Source organism: Pseudorasbora parva, chromosome 21 (genome assembly GCF_024679245.1).
Source record: "Pseudorasbora parva isolate DD20220531a chromosome 21, ASM2467924v1, whole genome shotgun sequence".
NCBI classification, from domain to species: domain Eukaryota; kingdom Metazoa; phylum Chordata; class Actinopteri; order Cypriniformes; family Gobionidae; genus Pseudorasbora; species Pseudorasbora parva.
In genome coordinates this window covers 7,132,065-7,149,374 of record NC_090192.1, presented here as the reverse complement: position 1 = coordinate 7,149,374, position 17,310 = coordinate 7,132,065, and the positions used below count along the sequence as shown (strand labels likewise).

Below are 17,310 nucleotides of genomic sequence, written 5' to 3'. Positions count from 1 at the left end.
GCTGTAATCCAAATCGTTAGAATCCATATGTTTGCGAGAAACAAATCCAAATTGAGCCCGGTGATCTTCATCTCCATTAGCCTTCCATTAGTCTTCATCTCCTCTCAGTAGCGCGACGGTAAACATCAAATCTCACGCTCGTTATGAATTCAAATTTAAAAAACGCGCTCTCATGAAGCGTTACGACATGATTTACGGCAGTGGCATCGAACGCTCATTGGCTCTCGCCTGCTTCGTCACAGATTTTGACATGCCGTGTTTCAGTCGATTTGTATTTGAAATGGGAAACGCGCAACTTCACGGAGAGAAGCCGGATTAATATTTTCATTGATTAATAGCTAATATTCTGCTCTGTACCTCATACAAAACTATTAACGTTATATACCACCAGAGAGGACTGCGACTGCAACACATCTTCATTTGAACTACTCTTGGTACCGCTTTTGACATTTTTGCAATAAATAAATTATTGTGATTACACTGGTCTGTCTGTTATGCTTTGATTTATAACAGTAAGTTGTTTTAATAAATGCTAATGGGTAGGTTTAGGGGTAAGTGTAGGATTAGCCGTTCAAAATATTTTTTTAATGCTATATTGTTATCAAAATCGTCATTTTCCAACGTTTTACCTTTTATTTTCTTTATATTCTGTATTAAATTGGTAGGTTTAGGTTTGGGGTAGTGTTAAGGGATCGTACATTAATCAATAAAATGGTCAAAGGGAAATTATATAGATATCTTTATGATATAACAAAAAAAAAAAAAATGTTTTTACCAGTATAAAGTTTTGTATTCTTAAAAAAAAGATTTCATGATGGATTCGTAAATATTTTACGTTTTTTAGCTGTAAAAATGTAACACTACGTTTAAATATTGCAAATACGTCTATATTTTACATTTTCGCACTTCTCCAAACGTACTAAGACGTACGTTTAGTCTCTTTGAAAGTAACGTATTAATACCTACGTATTAACGATGAGACCAGGCTGGCTTGGGACATGTGGTCTTCACCTCACAGCCGGTGGAAAATAGGACTCGGGCAGAAGTCATGTTCATGGATGCGGTTATTAACGTTACTGTAGTCTAAAGCAGAGCAGGACCGAGTGTTGTGGAGCTGAGCACAGCTGCTGGAGCGATTGTTAAACAAATACCGCCTTGCAAATACCGGGACTTTTATTACTTTTATTCTGTGCCCTGCGCCTGCACAGATCCGCTCTTCCGGTTATGATTTTGAGGTAATGCAGCTCTGTTTATCATATTAGATACATTTAAGTGTGTTTAAAACGATGTTATGGCGTTACTCCGTGCGTTCACTTGTTCACACTGCTAAGAGTAAAGCGCTCCTGCCAAATAAAAGCCTAAACCGAGGGTAGCGGAGATATGACGCAATTGACAGGCGACTCCCTCAAATGCAATGTTGAAACGTCCCTGTCCTTAGTTAAAATAGCAATTTTCTCACAATTTACAACTAGTTGGAAACATCTGGGATATTGTAGGTACTCAACTGAACAAAATATATAACACCGGCCTAGTGGTTTTTGGATATTTTACTGCAAAAATACTACATAGTGCACCTTTAACAAACAGATATATTACACACTGCATGAAAGAGAATAGGCATATTCGAATGAGCTTTAGCTATAGGGGCACTTTAATGCCTGGTGATGCAAAAAAGAAAAAATCACACACTACTCTTGAAAAAAATAACTTTTGTAGCAAATTTTATTTGATTAATTATTCAATTTCTGTACCTACCCTACAAACCTGAAACCTGATTTATTTGTGCCATTGCTTGTACTTTGCTTATTGTGAACTTTTTTTTTTTAAATCGGTAATAATAAACATATTTATTAGAATACAAAATACACAAAAACAAATGTATTTTCTTGTGGTGGGGCCAGCTCCAGAACACTGAACAGACGTGCTGTGGCTCTATTGACTCAGGCTGCCCATTCAGGCTTTCTCAAGCCAAAAATGATTGTCAGAAAGCTCTCAGAAGATCAACAAAAGTTGGTTTAGAACAACCTGAGGGTGAGTAATTATTGACAGAATTTTCTTTTTTGGAAGAACTATATTATCATTAAGACTGATTATTCTTTATTGAATCATTTTGTTCTTCCAATTACAGGGTGCTTGCTACTTTTACGAAACAATTAGTGCATAATTAAAATAATGACACAAATAGGCATACATGATTTTATTAAATACATTACAATGTCAACGTCAAATATTATTCTAGAGCACAGTTTAAAACAACTGAAAGTTGAGAAGACTTACATTCAGAAGACATACACCTAACTTTAATAGTTTGCCTTTGTGTGTGCTGTACAATATTGTGAATAGGGCCTATATTGTGCATTTTAGCAGTAGAGATCCATTAGAAGTTAGGACTGGAAAAGATATCGGCTTCACCAAACAACTAATTTACCATAGCAATATAAAAAGGCATATGTTTGTGCATTTGATGTATTGTTACATATGAAAGTTTAACCTAGACGACAACATTAGTTTACAGATTGATGCTGTTAACTGAGCAGCTAATATTATACAGCATCTAATGTTCTTCCTCAGTAATGCACTGCTCAAAAGTAGTAAAAACTTTTGGTGACTTTGAAAGCATCAGAGGTGCCCACATATGGAGTGATGATGGTGTTGTTATCACTGGATTGTTTGTAGTGTCCAAAGTGTTGAATCCGGTAAGTTCCTGTCTGAGCTGTGACCGGGATGTGCCACTCCACTTTTGACTGACTCCTGCCAAATAATCCTTTAATCCAGTGAAACCTGGTTACACATACATACACAAAATAAGTCTGAATCTTTGCTTCTATATTATAGTAGGTCATAGGTATGTAATTATTATACAATATTTTTAACAAAATTGTTTCATCTTTGAAAGACTACGCTCAGATTTAGAGATTTAGATTTTGAAAAACACTGATATCAAATAAATGAACATACAATCAAAAAAACTTGAAACCATTTTCTCAGTTCCAGTGTTACTGACGTACTTGTGTTTTGCCTTTGCCAATTATGCCATTATACTGTCTAATCTACAATTCATTTAGGATCGTACGTGGATTTCGGCCTGAGGATTGAATTGTCTATAATAAGTGATAAGACCTTGACTCAGCGTTAAGCGAACCCTTGTCTTATCGGGGGACAGACCTTGAGAGATACACTCAGCTTCATTAGCACGAGCTCAAAGTATCAAAATATCAAAAATCAATGTGATATGTAAACATTAGCACAGAGAACATTTAAAGAAAAACTTGAGCATATACTGTATACAGTATGTAGAAATAACATTACCTTGTTTCCCATGATGCATCCGTGTGAATTATTTCCCATGTGTTGGTGTCATTGTGAAACTTCTCCACAGTGACGAGTGTCTTATCTCTCTGATATCATAATCACCACAGATTAGTTATATCTCATGCATAAGAGCATGTTTTGCAAAAGATTACTATATGGTTATTGTTAATAAAGAACTTACAATATCTCCAGAGTGTCTCGGGTTTCCAGCAACAAATGTGACAGAAGCGATTTCTCCCTTTGGAATAAACAAACCTTTTCAATATATAATAGCAAGCTTACGTATGTTTCAAGCTTAGCTTTCACTAGTTGAATCGTTTCAGTAAAATGTTAGTCACATTAGATATATATTATGTAAAATTTTGCGGGCAAAAATGTCCATTGTCAATAGCGTACTGCCAACACAAGTTCCTTTCAAAACAAGCAGCTTTCTGTTGGTCGATGCAGCAAATTCACATGAACTACTTGAAAATAAGCCAAATCTGGGAAAGGGAGACTTATTTGCCCTGATGCGAATCTTTCATCCCTGTTGAAATAGGACTGGATTTCGCCCACAAAATTTTGTTGATGACCTTAACTTTACTGCATGTCCATCACAATTATTGACCTACCACTTTATAGACAGGGTTAACCTGCTGTAAGACGTCTCCAAAGGTGGCGTTAGCTGGTGCTACATCTGCCACGGGGTCCTTCACTTGATTAAAAAGTTTGTCTTCATCAAAGAAAGGGGGTTCGGGACCCTTAGGCAACTCTCCTATTGTTCCCTGTGTAAGATTGGTTCATTCGTGAGATCAGCCTGATCATTTAAGTTCATCAAAAAGTTACAAACCACTGCAAGGCAATGGAAGGGGGATAGTTACATGAGCAATAGCTTTGGCCAATCCTCTGTAGCGCTGGATATAAGCCGAGAGAGTGTGAGGGCCAAAAATGGTGGATGCGCCCTCATATCGCTGGATCTGTAAGAGAAAAAGAAAACCAAATGAAAAGACAAATAACACGTCTGTCATCTCATTTACCTTGGAGCACCGTGTTAAAGGGATAGTTCACCCAAATATGAGAATGCTTTCATTATTTACTCACCCTCTTTCCAAACCCCTACGACTGTTCACCTTCGAAGCACAAATTAAGATCTTTTTGATGAAATCTGAAAGGTTTTCTGTCCTTCCAGCTATGCAACTACCACTCTGTAACTAAAATATAACTCTGTAACTAAAAAGTTCATAAAGAGGTCATAAAACTAATCCATATGAATTGAGCGTTTTAGTAGAAAATCAATTTTGAAGAAACAGATTTAATTTAGGCTATTAGCAAAAATGTAATTAAAAACATTCATCAACTCACACAGATGCGGTAAATGAGAGCTCAAGCATGTTCAGCTTGATGTGCAACCAATGAGGTTCTGCAAAACCAGTAATGTTCATTATCGTGATACGCAACAGGTTTGAGCTTCTGCAAGAACCACTGAGGTTCATTCTCGTGTTACGTTTGAGCTTTAGCAAGAACCACTGAGGTTCATTCTTGTGTTAAACTTGGTAAATACTCCACAAGAAAAAAGACATTTTTAGACAAGTTTGTTCTGGCCAGGACATTCCATACTTCATTAGAAAGCAGGTGCTGAACATGTCCATATCTCTGCATATGAGAGATGCCCCGCCCACTTAACATTTCCAACCACATAATAGTTCTCGGACAACCATAAGAAATGATGATTTTTCAAGAACAATCTGCGAGATCAAAATTACACAATTTTATAGTATATAACAGTCTTTGCTCAGCACGATTGAGGTTCTGCAAGAGGTTTGTTCTTGTGCGTCAAGCAGGTTCGGTTGAGCTTCTGTTTATGTTCAATGATCAATGTTTAAATGTGAATAAAAGCTTGAATTTGGACTAAACCGCTGGAGGGACAGAATGCTCTCTGAAGATGAACAAAAGTTGGGTTTGGAACAACATGGGGGGGGGGGGGGGGTAATTAATGACAGAATTTTTATTTTTGGGTGAACTATCTTTGTAATACCATGACTGTATTACGGTGGTCAATGGCCGGTGGTCAGGACTAACACTGAAGCATATATACCTGATACTCTTCATATGTAGTGATGTAGTGGGTGTAGATGTTGCAGAGACCAGCGACGACCACCTCTGCATTAGTGAAAGACTCTTGCACCTCCAACTCCTATGAAAATCATGAGATACATTTTAAATACATGTATTTAACATAACTGAATACAGTAAAAAAATAAAAAAATGAAGAGCCTAATTCATATTTGGATTCATAAATGGTGTGTCAGCCTGTTGTGGCTGGTTTAATAGTATTAATTATTGAATATAGAAGACATGAAAAGGAGATCAATGAGATTTGTTTTATCATTGTGTTGAATTTTTGGAAATTGTGATACACTAACATTCAAAGGTTTGGGCTAAGTAAGATTTTAAAGAAATACATTTTTAATCAGCAAAGATGCATGAAATTGATTGACAGAAAAAGACATATAAAGACATACAATTATAATGTTACAAAAGATTTCTACTTTAAATAAATGCTGTTTATTGAACTTTCTATTTATCAAAGAATTCTTAAGTGTTTTATGGTTTCCACAAAAATATTATGTGGCAAAAACTGTTTTTACCATTGATAATAATAGCCATTATTAAAAACTGAGCAGAAAATCAGCACATTAGAATGATTTTTGACAGATCTGAAGACTGCAGTAATTATGCTGAAAATTCAGTTTTGCAATTACAGTAATATATTTTGTTTTACAGGGTTTTTTTAATCAAACAAATGCTGCCTTGTTGCGCATTTTCACACATAAACACACACACACACACACACACACACACATATATATATATATATATATATATATATATATATATATATATATATATCAATATCCATATCCATAATAAATATTTCTAAACTTTTGACCGAGACTGTATGTGCAGTTCTCACCTTTTTGACTGCCTCCCGTATCCTTCTCCCTGACATGGTACTAGAACATTGAAGACAACTTGAGTTTAACAATATTGCTTAGTTATGGAGACACTTTTTCCTATATTAACACAGCTGCTGCTTATTCAAGTCAACAGAACTCACGTGAATTCTCCAGGGACTGCAACTATGGCCAAAGTGCCAATAGTGAGGATCTGAACGTCCACAATGGCTGGATGCCATGGGAGGGGTGAATCCAGCTGCATGAAAACAGCAATCACTGTTAATATTTCAGAACAAATGAAACAATCAAGCGTGTCTTATAAGTTCTTTCCATTAGCCATTGTCAAGCAAGTCTAAAATGTGCCAATTGTGGAGTGATTGCCACATTGTTATCTTTTGTGTATATCAGAATTTGTTATTCTGTTTATTTATGAGCTCTATGTATACCTCCCCGGTGCTGAAGAGGATAGGCTTAGGCCGATGGCAAGCCGTGGTCTCGTTAGACGGGGGTCCCACAAGTGCATCTCTTATGGCATCCCAAATGGGGTCTCCATCTGTATCCCCTGGTGACAAGAAAAAATAACCATAATTATCAGATATGTAACAACAATAAGAACTAGGGCTGCGCAATATATCTAAATTATCGCAATGGCACGCAACACCTGAATGATTTTAATAGGCTCAACATTGTGAAAAAGTGTAGGCCTATGTTTTAGGTCGAAGCTGCGACACATATAGCAGAGAATAGACTGGGCACACGACTTTTACTTATGTGACTTGCTTGTTGTTAAAAAGAGTTATTAAACGCAATAACTTGCGAAAAACAACAACTTTTGCAGTCTCGCGCTGTCTGGCACACACACACACCTGAACATGCACAAGTCGCCTCTCTAAAAGCGTGTGATCCCTTCAGTTCAGTTTCGTGTCTGCATTACATTTGCAATTACATTTTTTGTTTGTTTACATTGATATTAAAATTATATTGTCAGATTGTGACATACATTTTTGCTAAAACGCTGCAGGTCACTTTCAGAAGTTGTAGCGATGCTTTCTTTTTCAAGAAAGAATGTGAAACACACAAATGGTATCATTCTCAGTTTTAATTGGAAAAAAAAAGTACATTATGTAATGTAACACTAATTGCAATATCGTATCGCAAATCGAATATCGCATTATTTAACAAGGTATGGTATATTGCATTTTTCTTCAAAGGACTTGCCAAGCTATGCAAGGCCACTGAGCACCTGCTTTTCTTGTGAAGTATGGAATATCCTGGCCATTGGCATAGCTATATTTGCTTATCTCCTTACCTTGTATGAAGTTGAATTCTCCTCCCCCATCAGTTGTACCAGCGGCAAAACTGTGGCCCAGAGCAGGTTTACACGTCCGTCCCTGGTGACAGAAAGCATGTCAGCATGATGTTTGCACAGTTTCCAGATTCTACAGTGCGTCTGTGGTCCAAAGTGTGCTGCAGCGAAGTATACGATCAGGGGTGTGCAAACTTATGTACTCTTATTTTTGTCTCTGAAATATGTCACTTTGCTTTTGCATAAGTGGCATTGCATAGGTGAATTCTTACATGAAATGTGCAAAAGACAAAACCAGCTGTTTTAACAGGTGTTTTACCATGCTACTGTAAACATGTTAAAGGGATAGATCACTCAAAAATGAAAAATGTCAATTTCTTCACCCTGAAGTTTTTCGAAATCTATATTCATTATTTCTTTCATTGAACACAAAAATAAGAAATTTGAAGAATGTTGGTAAAAAACAAACAAAACAAAAAAAACACTTTGCTCATTGACTTCCGTAGTATTGTTTTTTCCATACTATGGAAGTCAATGGGGTCCATCAACTGTTTGTTCTTCAAAATATCTTCTTTTTTGTTCAATGGAAGAAATAATTAATATAGGTCTGGAACATCTTGAAGGTGAATAAAGGATAACTAGATCTGTGACAATCAGCTACTAACTTTAGCAGATCATTTTAACTCTACCTTTAGTTTGGAAAAACAAAGCAAAATTGTGTTTTGGTGATGCACTTACAATTTCAGTCTATGAGGCAAATAATTTTAGAGGGTTAAAAACATAATTAAGAGGCATATACAGGAATTATGCGGTACAAAATATGTGATTTTTAATTTCTAAGTTGTATTAAATTGCCCTTTTGCGGTACTTGTTTAGGTAGAGTAACATGTAATTCCTGTTTGTTCAATGTAATTTTTGTGCACAACGTATTTTGTGCACAGTAACCCTGTACTCACTGTATGAGTGGAGTTTATTGGGACAGTCTCATCGGTCATGTTGACCCACTGATGTGCGCCGTAAACCGGCCCGTGTAACTCCTGCTTTGCACTGCTGTACAGCTCCTGCAGAACAAATTCACTAGGTGAAGAAAAGCAATCATGCCGCAGATACTCATAAGGATTAAGGAATATGACAAGTGACACACCTTTGCTTTTTTGTACATGTTCTCTCCTATGATCCTTGTGCTTTCAAACATGTCCTCACCCGGCCCAAAAGCTATGCATTCTTTTTTCTATTGAAAGGCACATTTGAATTAGAACTAGTGAGTGAATTCTCCAAGGGTCTATAATTATTTTGAAATACAAGGTTAGAGTTAGATAGATAGTGTGACAAGCAGGGCGGGCGAGAGCCGTGAGAGAGCGGCGCAAGCCCAGTGCGTGATTGATGATGAGCACCAGCTGCATGTCACAGATAGATACTTCTTTCAAAGAAATAAAAAAAGCTTAATTATTCAAACTTTCGACTGATGTCTGTGTATACTATATAAAATAAATTGAAAGAAAAAAGTAGAAAGATTTTTTTTTTTTAAATAGAGATGGTACTTAAAGGGATTCTTTCAACCCCATGGCGACCCAAAACCTTAAGAATTTAGTTCATTTTCGAAACAAAATTAAGATTTTTTTTGACGATGTGTACCTACATAGGCAGCTACGCAATTGACACTTCAAACAATTAATGAAGAGACTGTAAAAACGAATCCATATGAACTGAGCGATTTTGTCTACATTTTCAGAAGAGATCGCATGATATGATAAACAAACATAATTTAGGCCTTTATTCATATTGATCAGCAAACATAAACAGAACCTCAACAAACTTGACATGCGAAAACAACCTCTTGCTGAAGCTAAAATGTGCTGCGTAACACGAGAATGAACCTCATTGGATCTCGCAAGTCACATGAACATGTTCGAGTTTCCATTTACCACAACTGATGAGTTGATCAATGTTCATATGTGAATAAATTCAATCTATTCCTCTTATAAAACAGTCAAGTCTCTTCAGAAATTTTGGACTAAACCGTTTAATTCATATGGATTAGTTTTACAATCTCTTTATGAACTTTTTGAAGCGTCAATGTGGTAGTTGCATAGTTGTCAGTGGTGGTACAGAAAAATGTACTTATTTTTTCTTAATTTGTGTTCTGAAGATAAACTAAACACTTTTTAGTTGTTTTTGAACAACACAGGGGTGATTCATTAATGACAGAATTGTTCTTTTTGTTTGAACTACCCATTTAAGACACTGAAATATTGTTTCTGGAAATACCACACATAATGTGTGTAAACATTTAAGAAATCTTCACTTCAGTTTGACAGTAAATGATGCACAACCGTGTTGATATACAGTACATCATGTATGTAATAATGACTCACTCCACCGACGGGGCAGGAGCTGTTGAGGTAGTCACACTTCTCGCCCGTGTTCACGCAGACAGGGCCGCGAATGTTGGGAGATGAATCTCCAAGATTACTGGAGGAAAAGCCGGCAACAAAAGGACCCTGGAGGTAAACAGACCATGAGGCGTTAGCGCTGAGCTTGTCATAATGTCCACAACTAAAAAGTCTGATGACTATCAACATAAGCAGTACAAATTGTATCTTGTCTCATATAATAGAAGCATTCATTAACCATCTTTATTAAACTTCCTCTGCGTTTACAGCATTCTAATGGAAACTATTGACTTTCTGTAGTGACAAACGTCCTTGTGTACTCTTCGAGTAGATTACAAGTAATAAAGACAATCAATTAACCTTGATGGTGGAGCTCTGAGGGAGTGGGACTAATTAAAAGGATGACCTTTTACCTCACCAGGAAGAAAGCCAATGTTTTTCTCTTGCTCGAAGGCATAGGATGCATAGCCGAGGTTGTCCGAGCTCACCATGCGATTGGTATTATTCATACTGACGGGATGGACAGCAAACCAGCTGAGGGCAGATGGAAAGCCAATAAATCAATTACCGATGCAGTAATTATCACTATATTTAGCAGAAGTCAATTAACTTGAAGACCCTAAGATCTTCATCAAGGAGGTTTCATAACCAGAAGCTACGCGTTGTTGTGGCATCATCAATTCTTATGTGAATAAATAGCTATGGTAAAAGGTGTATAATACCTGAGCAACCCCATGCCATCCCCATCCAGATCTGTGAATTTCATGATGACAATCTGCTTGTCTGTGTTGAATTCATATCTGGGTTGGAAACAGAGTCATAAATGAACTTGTAGTGACTTTCAGCTGTCAGAAATATGTATTAATTGTCTCAGAGGCGAGTAATGTTAAATGTGTAGCTAATATGAAATTAGTTTTGATGAAAAAGTTAATACATTATGAGAGTTTGGGGCTAGTTGTCACATTTTTACTGGAAAACATTTTGAGAGACAAAGCAATTCATGAAACCGCAAACATGCTATTGTGACAATAATATTCTATCATACAATGGACCGTCTTCAAACGGAAGTCACCATGTATATAGTGTATAAAATTATAACAGTCAACCTGTACATTTTTCCCTAGAGCTATTACAAAAAGATAAAGATATACTGGAATGTTTAAATTTCTGAAATGTAACTCTAAGCCTTAAGTTATCGGAATATAACTAATAACCCTGTCTATGTCTTATGCATCATTTACAGACTTTTTGTACTTCATGTTGATTTGATTTTGTAATTTAAAGGGTTACTTCACCGCTTTTTCATATTAAACTGTTATTCCTTTAACTAAAACGAGTTGATACATACCTCTCTCGTCTGAGTGTGTGCACTTAAATGCTCTAAAGCACGGTGACGATCTGATAGCATTTAGCTTAGCCCACTAAGCCCAGTTCATTCACTATGGTACCAAACAGAGATCAAGTTAGAAGTGACAAAACACCTCCACGTTTCCCCTATTTAAATACAGTTACACGAATAGTTGAACGATCAAGTATGGACATAAAATAAAACGTGGCGCTTTTCTAAGCGGATTAAAAAGGAGAACTATAATGTATGGCGGATTAGCACTTCTGAAAGTACTTCGACTCGGCGCAGTAAAAAGTCCCGGCCGAAACATCTTCCCTCACATCTCCCTATTGTATACATTTCTTTCTTCTGCACTGTAAAAAAAAAAAGGGGGCAAATTTTGAACTTTTGCAGTACAATCGACTTGGATGTTTAAGTTATTTCAACTTAAATGATGTTAAACTGACTTTAAAAAATGAGTTACCTCTTGTATAACTAATAAAACAAGTTTAACATTTCTTAACTTATTTTGATGAGTTAAAACAATGTAAAACATATGTTGTCATAACTTATTGAACATATAATTTTTTACAGTGTGCTGAACACAAAGTAAGATATTTGGAAGAATATGGGTAACCAAACAGTTGAGCAACAGTTGATAGGCCTAGTATGGAAAAAAATTCTAAGGAAGTCAATGGTGCTCAACTGTTTGTTTACAAAAGGAAAAAAAAAATCTTTAAAATATATTTGTGTTCAGCAGAACAAAGAGAGGAATACAAGTTTGGAACAACTTGATGATGAATAAATGATGACTTGATGAATTTTCATTTTTGCCTCAACTATCCCTTTTAGTTGTATCAGTTAACAGTAGGAGTAGTTAATTAACAAGAACATTTTTATTAACTAACATTAACATAATATTGTGAATAAAAACTGTAAGAATACATTGTTCAGTTCATTGTAAGTTCAAATGAGAATTTAAAGTGTTACCATTACCATTATTATTATTAATAAAAATAAAAAGTCAAAAGGTAAAAGTCAATTTCTTACTTGTGGGATCAGCTCTTTTAAACAGCAGCTGGGTCAATATTATAAGCATTTCAGTAAACAAACAAACCTGTTTCTCTCCTCCTCAGGGTTGTTCAAGTATGAATGTGGGCTTCGGTTCAAGTTGCTGTCGACTAGTTGTCCTTTATTTATGAATATTCGCCCAGGTCTCATATTTCTATGAGCTATATCAATACTCTGACAGAGAGGAGAGAAATCAATATCAATGACATGTCAAAGGCACTCTCATGAACTAATGAGCAAGCATCATATAGGCACATATGAATGTATTTCAAATGAGCGTTTGCCAGCACAAGCATACCTTGACTATTCCACCGACGATGGCTTGAACAGACGGCTTAATATAGCCTTTACTGGTTATCATAAAGAGTGTGTACTGGAAATAGCCACCCAGGCCTGAATGTGTATGCGTTCCACTCATGACCACATTGTCCTGTCGGTACAGGTCTCCGTATTTTGCCTTCAGCTCTCGAAAAACCTAAAATGGTAGGAGACAATAAAAAATAAATATGTTTTTCTATACAAATATTCACATTTTTATTGACTGCGTCAGTGTGTAGTGTGCACTACCTCTAGCCTCAGCCTCTGAGAGACCATGCCGATGTCCGCAGTGACGAACACCACTCTTTTACTGCCGTCATCCACAATGAAGGCTCTACTGAACAGACGTGTGTGGATCCCTCTCGCCGTCTGCTCAGTATTGGCATAGCCCATCTTTCCCATGAAGAAAAATACAAAAACATCAGCATTCACAACACTCTTAAAGGCCTTATCTGGCCCTTGTCATTCTATCTGATCAATGTACAGTCATAAACATTATCAGACTCTCACAACAGATAAATACCAAGCCGGACAGTAATGAAGTTCATTTACTTGAGTACAGTACTTAAGTACAATTTTGAGGGATCTGCACCTTACTCGAGTATCATTTTTGGGGAGTACTCATAACTTCACTCAAGTACATTTGAGAGGCAAATATTGTACTCTTTACTCCACGACATTTCTGCCCTAAACCTTAAATCCCCGTTACTACTAAAAAAAATCATTTAAAAAATATCGGAAACCCTCGATTCATTTTTTCCCCCTCTCAAACGTGATTGTGTTGCCACAGTTACTTTGAAAAAGTAATCTGATTACTGATTACTCCTTTACTTTACAGATTACTTGATTTTAAAAGTAACTAAGTAAGATTACAAGTTACTTTATTAGTTACATTCAGCAGTTGCTGACAACACCCCTGACGCCTCAACATAGATTTGATAACCGTTTTTGCCAGCACTCACTTTATTTGAAGTGCATTTTTAACAGTAACGTCAATAATGTATCTCCTGACATTTTAAGTTGAAATTAAAAAATATTTTCTGAAAAATACACTCCCCGAGACGCAAGAAGAAAGCAAAAATATATATATTTTATTTTTTACTAAGGAAACTGACTAAAATAGTAACTCACAGTGACTTGGATAAATTACTTTAATCTGATTATTGGTTTGGAAAAAGTAACGCGTTCGTTCCTGGAAAAAAGTAGTCCGATTAGATTAACGCGTTACTGGCATGACTGATTGTGTAGGCGCCACTGATTGGGACAGCCTATAAGCACAGCAATCACCTTCAGCTTTCCACCAAAGTCAACACCATGGTCAGATTTAGATAAGAGACGGAACTATGGATGAAGACGCAGCAGGTCCATCCCGGGAATGTGCCGACCCGTGATGTTCTTGAGTATGCGCTGTGTTTAACACAGTCAGGTTCAAATGTGGGTGCAAAAAATCCATTAAAACTAGCAGAGGTTTGTCAGAGTGTTGCCATTGTGCTACTGCCTTGTGGGCAAGTGCGAAATGTAAAATAAAGCAACATGGTATAAAGATGATTTTACATTCTCCAAGGTATTAACATTAACGTTTTTTTACCTTTTAACTCTGTCATTCCATGTAGGATGTTTCTGTATACATAAATGTAAGCACTGTGGCAGTAGTAATGAAAATTTACTCTTGAAACTCAAGTACTTTTAAAAACAAGTACTTCTGTACTTTTACTTAAGTAGACATCTGACTGTAGTACTTTTACCTGTACTTGAGTAAAATTTAGCAAGGGGTATCTGTACTTTTACTCAAGTAATGAAGCTGTGTATACTCTGTCTGCCTCTGGATAAATATAGAGGCTTCACCAATAATCAAGCAGAACAGCTTGCAATAGATTTTATTTGGAAGAAAATCAAATGATCCAAAAAATCAGCTGAACATGAAAAACGAAACTAACCATAGGCAGATCAGCCACCGGCCCTGTGCAGTCTGCACGACCCACACCGATTAGATACGGGTTCTCTGGAGGATTTACCGTCGGGGTCGGTTCATCTGGAGTCACTTCTTCTGGTGCACAAATAATTCAAACCAGACACCATGTGATTTTTCAATAAGCTTATATGAATGGAAAATTTACACTTGGGAACCAAGTCTAAGACCACCAGTGCTTGCTTATATTTTATATTTTCACTCAAGAAAAATACATTTTGGTCTATGAGATATATAATGTTATTTTAAACTCTAGAGAATAAAAGTTACATATGAGGTGCTTCATATTAGAATCCCTTTTATGGATTTGGTTTTAATGACATTTTAAGAATTAAACAATTATAACCCATTAAAAATGAAATGATCTCCTTATATAGAAGTCAAGAACTGTACACTGTAAAAAAAAATATTTAGAAAAAAAGTTACCTGGTTGCCTTAAAAGTTCATTGTAATTAAAATGTTGAGTTAACACAATGAAATTTTTTTGAGATTCAACAACCTTTATTTAAATATTATTAAAATATTTTGTAAGCATATTGGGTAACTGTGTGTATTTTATTTCTGATGATGCAGTGAAACATGCCAAATAGTGATATTTTCATGATTTATCAATTTTTTTATGTGGTTCAGATACAATAATATTTTGAGTTTCTTTTTATTAAACAAATTTCCTTCATTGTATCAACTCAAATTTTAAATTTCAATGAACTCAAAATTTTAAGGCAAGCAGGTTACTTACTTTTTTAAGTTTAACCAACAAAAAACAACATTTTTTTTTTTTTTTTACAGTGTTGGGCTCTATAGAACCCCATTGACCCTTTTTTCTCAAATTAAACCAGGTGTACTGTTCAAAATTACTTTAAAACATATTATTACGTTTTTCCGAATCCGTTCTGAGGGCCAAGACTGTAATAAGCCCCACTGACACTGCTGTCATCAAAAGGAAGAGAACTATGAGCGAGAGCTCCAGACCATTGAGACGACAGCCCACGGTCTTGCGTGCCATCCTTCACTGAAAGACACACAGAACATATACATGTCAGGCAATATACAAAATATGGTAACACTTTATTTTACAGTGTCCTTGTAACACATTACTGTTTGTAGTTTTATGCAATAAACAAGCAAGGGCTGAATCATCGTGCGTCTTTATTGTTTATTGCATAAAACTACAAACAATTACATTCAGTAATAAAGCCTAATAACTATAGAATTTGCTTAATTACATGCAACTAACCCTAAACCAATCCCTATTCGTTACCTTATGAACATTAGTTCATTAATGTTAAGCAGTACTTACATGTATAATTACACTGTTACACGATTTAAACACAAATGCATGTGTTGCTAAATGTAGTCACACACACACACTCATTCAAAATGTTATGTATCTTGTGATCACCAAGGCTGCATTTTTGTAATCAAAAATATAATAAGCGATGTAATGTTTATTTTATGTATTATATTAAATACCATTTAATATAACGGTCTTCAATTTTAATACAATGTCATTAATTTGTGATGGCTAAGTTTTCTTCAGTGTAACAGCATGATCCTTCAGAAATCATTTGCAGATGATCATATGCAGATTTGGTTCTCATGTGTAATTTCTTGTTATCAATGTTGAAAATAGTAGTGCAGTTTAATTAATACACACACGCAACCAATTTGATACCAGCAACATTTTAGTACAAGCATTTTACATTATCAAATAATTATACATAATATGCGGAAAACTATAGTATACTTACATGTGTTCCTCTGGGTTCAAACTCAGTTAATGGTGTAGATTGTGGACAGAAGAAACAACTGAATCAAGTGTGGAAAAAATGCACACTTATAGTGTATAGCACAAGGACAAAGGTGGTATTCTGTCCCCCGTTTATAGCCGTATTTAATGTTGACAGTGTGAAACCAAACTCTGATTAGATTAGATTAGTTGCATAACTTTTGAGATACCAAAGACCATCAAGACGTTTATTTTAACTACAGAATGAATTTTCAGTTATTGATAAACAGTACAAAACAAAACATTTAATGTATTAATTTAGGAGCAAAAAAAAAAAAAAATATATATATATATATATATATATATAACAAATTTAGTGGTATACATGCGGTAAAAAAGTTACAATATAATCAGCTATCTATATAATCTATATATTCAGTCTTTACTACAAAATAAGGGTCAAGGCTGGAAAATCATACTGGATGCCCGGGATCTTTGGGATCCTCAGTTCAGAAGCCTGCTGTTGGTATGGGGTTGCATGAGTGTGTGTGGCATGGGCAGCTTACACATCTGGAAAGGCACCATCAATGCTGAAAGGTACACTCACCTAAAGGATTATTAGGAACACCACACTAATACTGTGTTTGACCTAGAAGCCTGTATTAGACAAGAATGGGTCAACATTCCTATTCCTAAACTTGAGCAACTTGTCTCCTCAGTCCCCAGAAGTTTGCAGACTTGTAAAAAGAAGAGAGGATGCCATACAAACATGGCCTTGTCCCAACTTTTTTGAGATGTGTTAATGCCATGAAATTTAAAATCAACTTATTTTTCTTTTAAAATTATACATTTTCTCAGTTTAATGTCATCTATGTTGTCATCTACAACAGTCATCTATGTTGTATTCTGAATAAAATATTGAAATTTGAAACTTCCACATCATTGCATT

The 17,310-nt window shown here is 35.7% G+C and overlaps 1 protein-coding gene across 1 annotated transcript; it reads right to left on the bottom strand.

The window, feature by feature from the left end:
- Positions 1–2,237: 2,237 nt before the first annotated feature.
- On the bottom strand, positions 2,238–15,638 carry asah2 (N-acylsphingosine amidohydrolase 2). The gene is made up of 21 exons (XM_067429747.1): positions 15,509–15,638; positions 14,601–14,710; positions 12,913–13,056; positions 12,644–12,820; positions 12,392–12,519; positions 10,670–10,747; positions 10,361–10,481; positions 10,239–10,241; positions 9,930–10,055; positions 8,699–8,785; positions 8,511–8,615; positions 7,558–7,639; positions 6,695–6,810; positions 6,410–6,504; positions 6,266–6,305; positions 5,387–5,485; positions 4,173–4,268; positions 3,924–4,076; positions 3,494–3,550; positions 3,310–3,398; positions 2,238–2,781 (listed from the first exon to the last, which is right to left on the bottom strand). Exons 1-21 carry the CDS (start codon positions 15,636–15,638, stop codon positions 2,583–2,585), a joined length of 2,235 nt encoding a protein of 744 aa, XP_067285848.1. The 3' UTR covers positions 2,238–2,582.
- Positions 15,639–17,310: the final 1,672 nt, after the last annotated feature.

Excerpts from the sequence above, each read along its gene's own strand:
- asah2 (XM_067429747.1), bottom strand. The coding sequence starts at position 15,638 with ATGGCACGCAAGACCGTGGGCTGTCGTCTCAATGGTCTGGAGCTCTCG. Across the intron at positions 13,057-14,600 it reads CGGTGGCTGATCTGCCTATG|ATGGGCTATGCCAATACTGA; the intron begins GTTAGTTTCGTT and ends TTCATGGGAAAG. Across the intron at positions 7,640-8,510 it reads CAATAAACTCCACTCATACA|GGACGGACGTGTAAACCTGC; the intron begins GTGAGTACAGGG and ends TTCTGTCACCAG.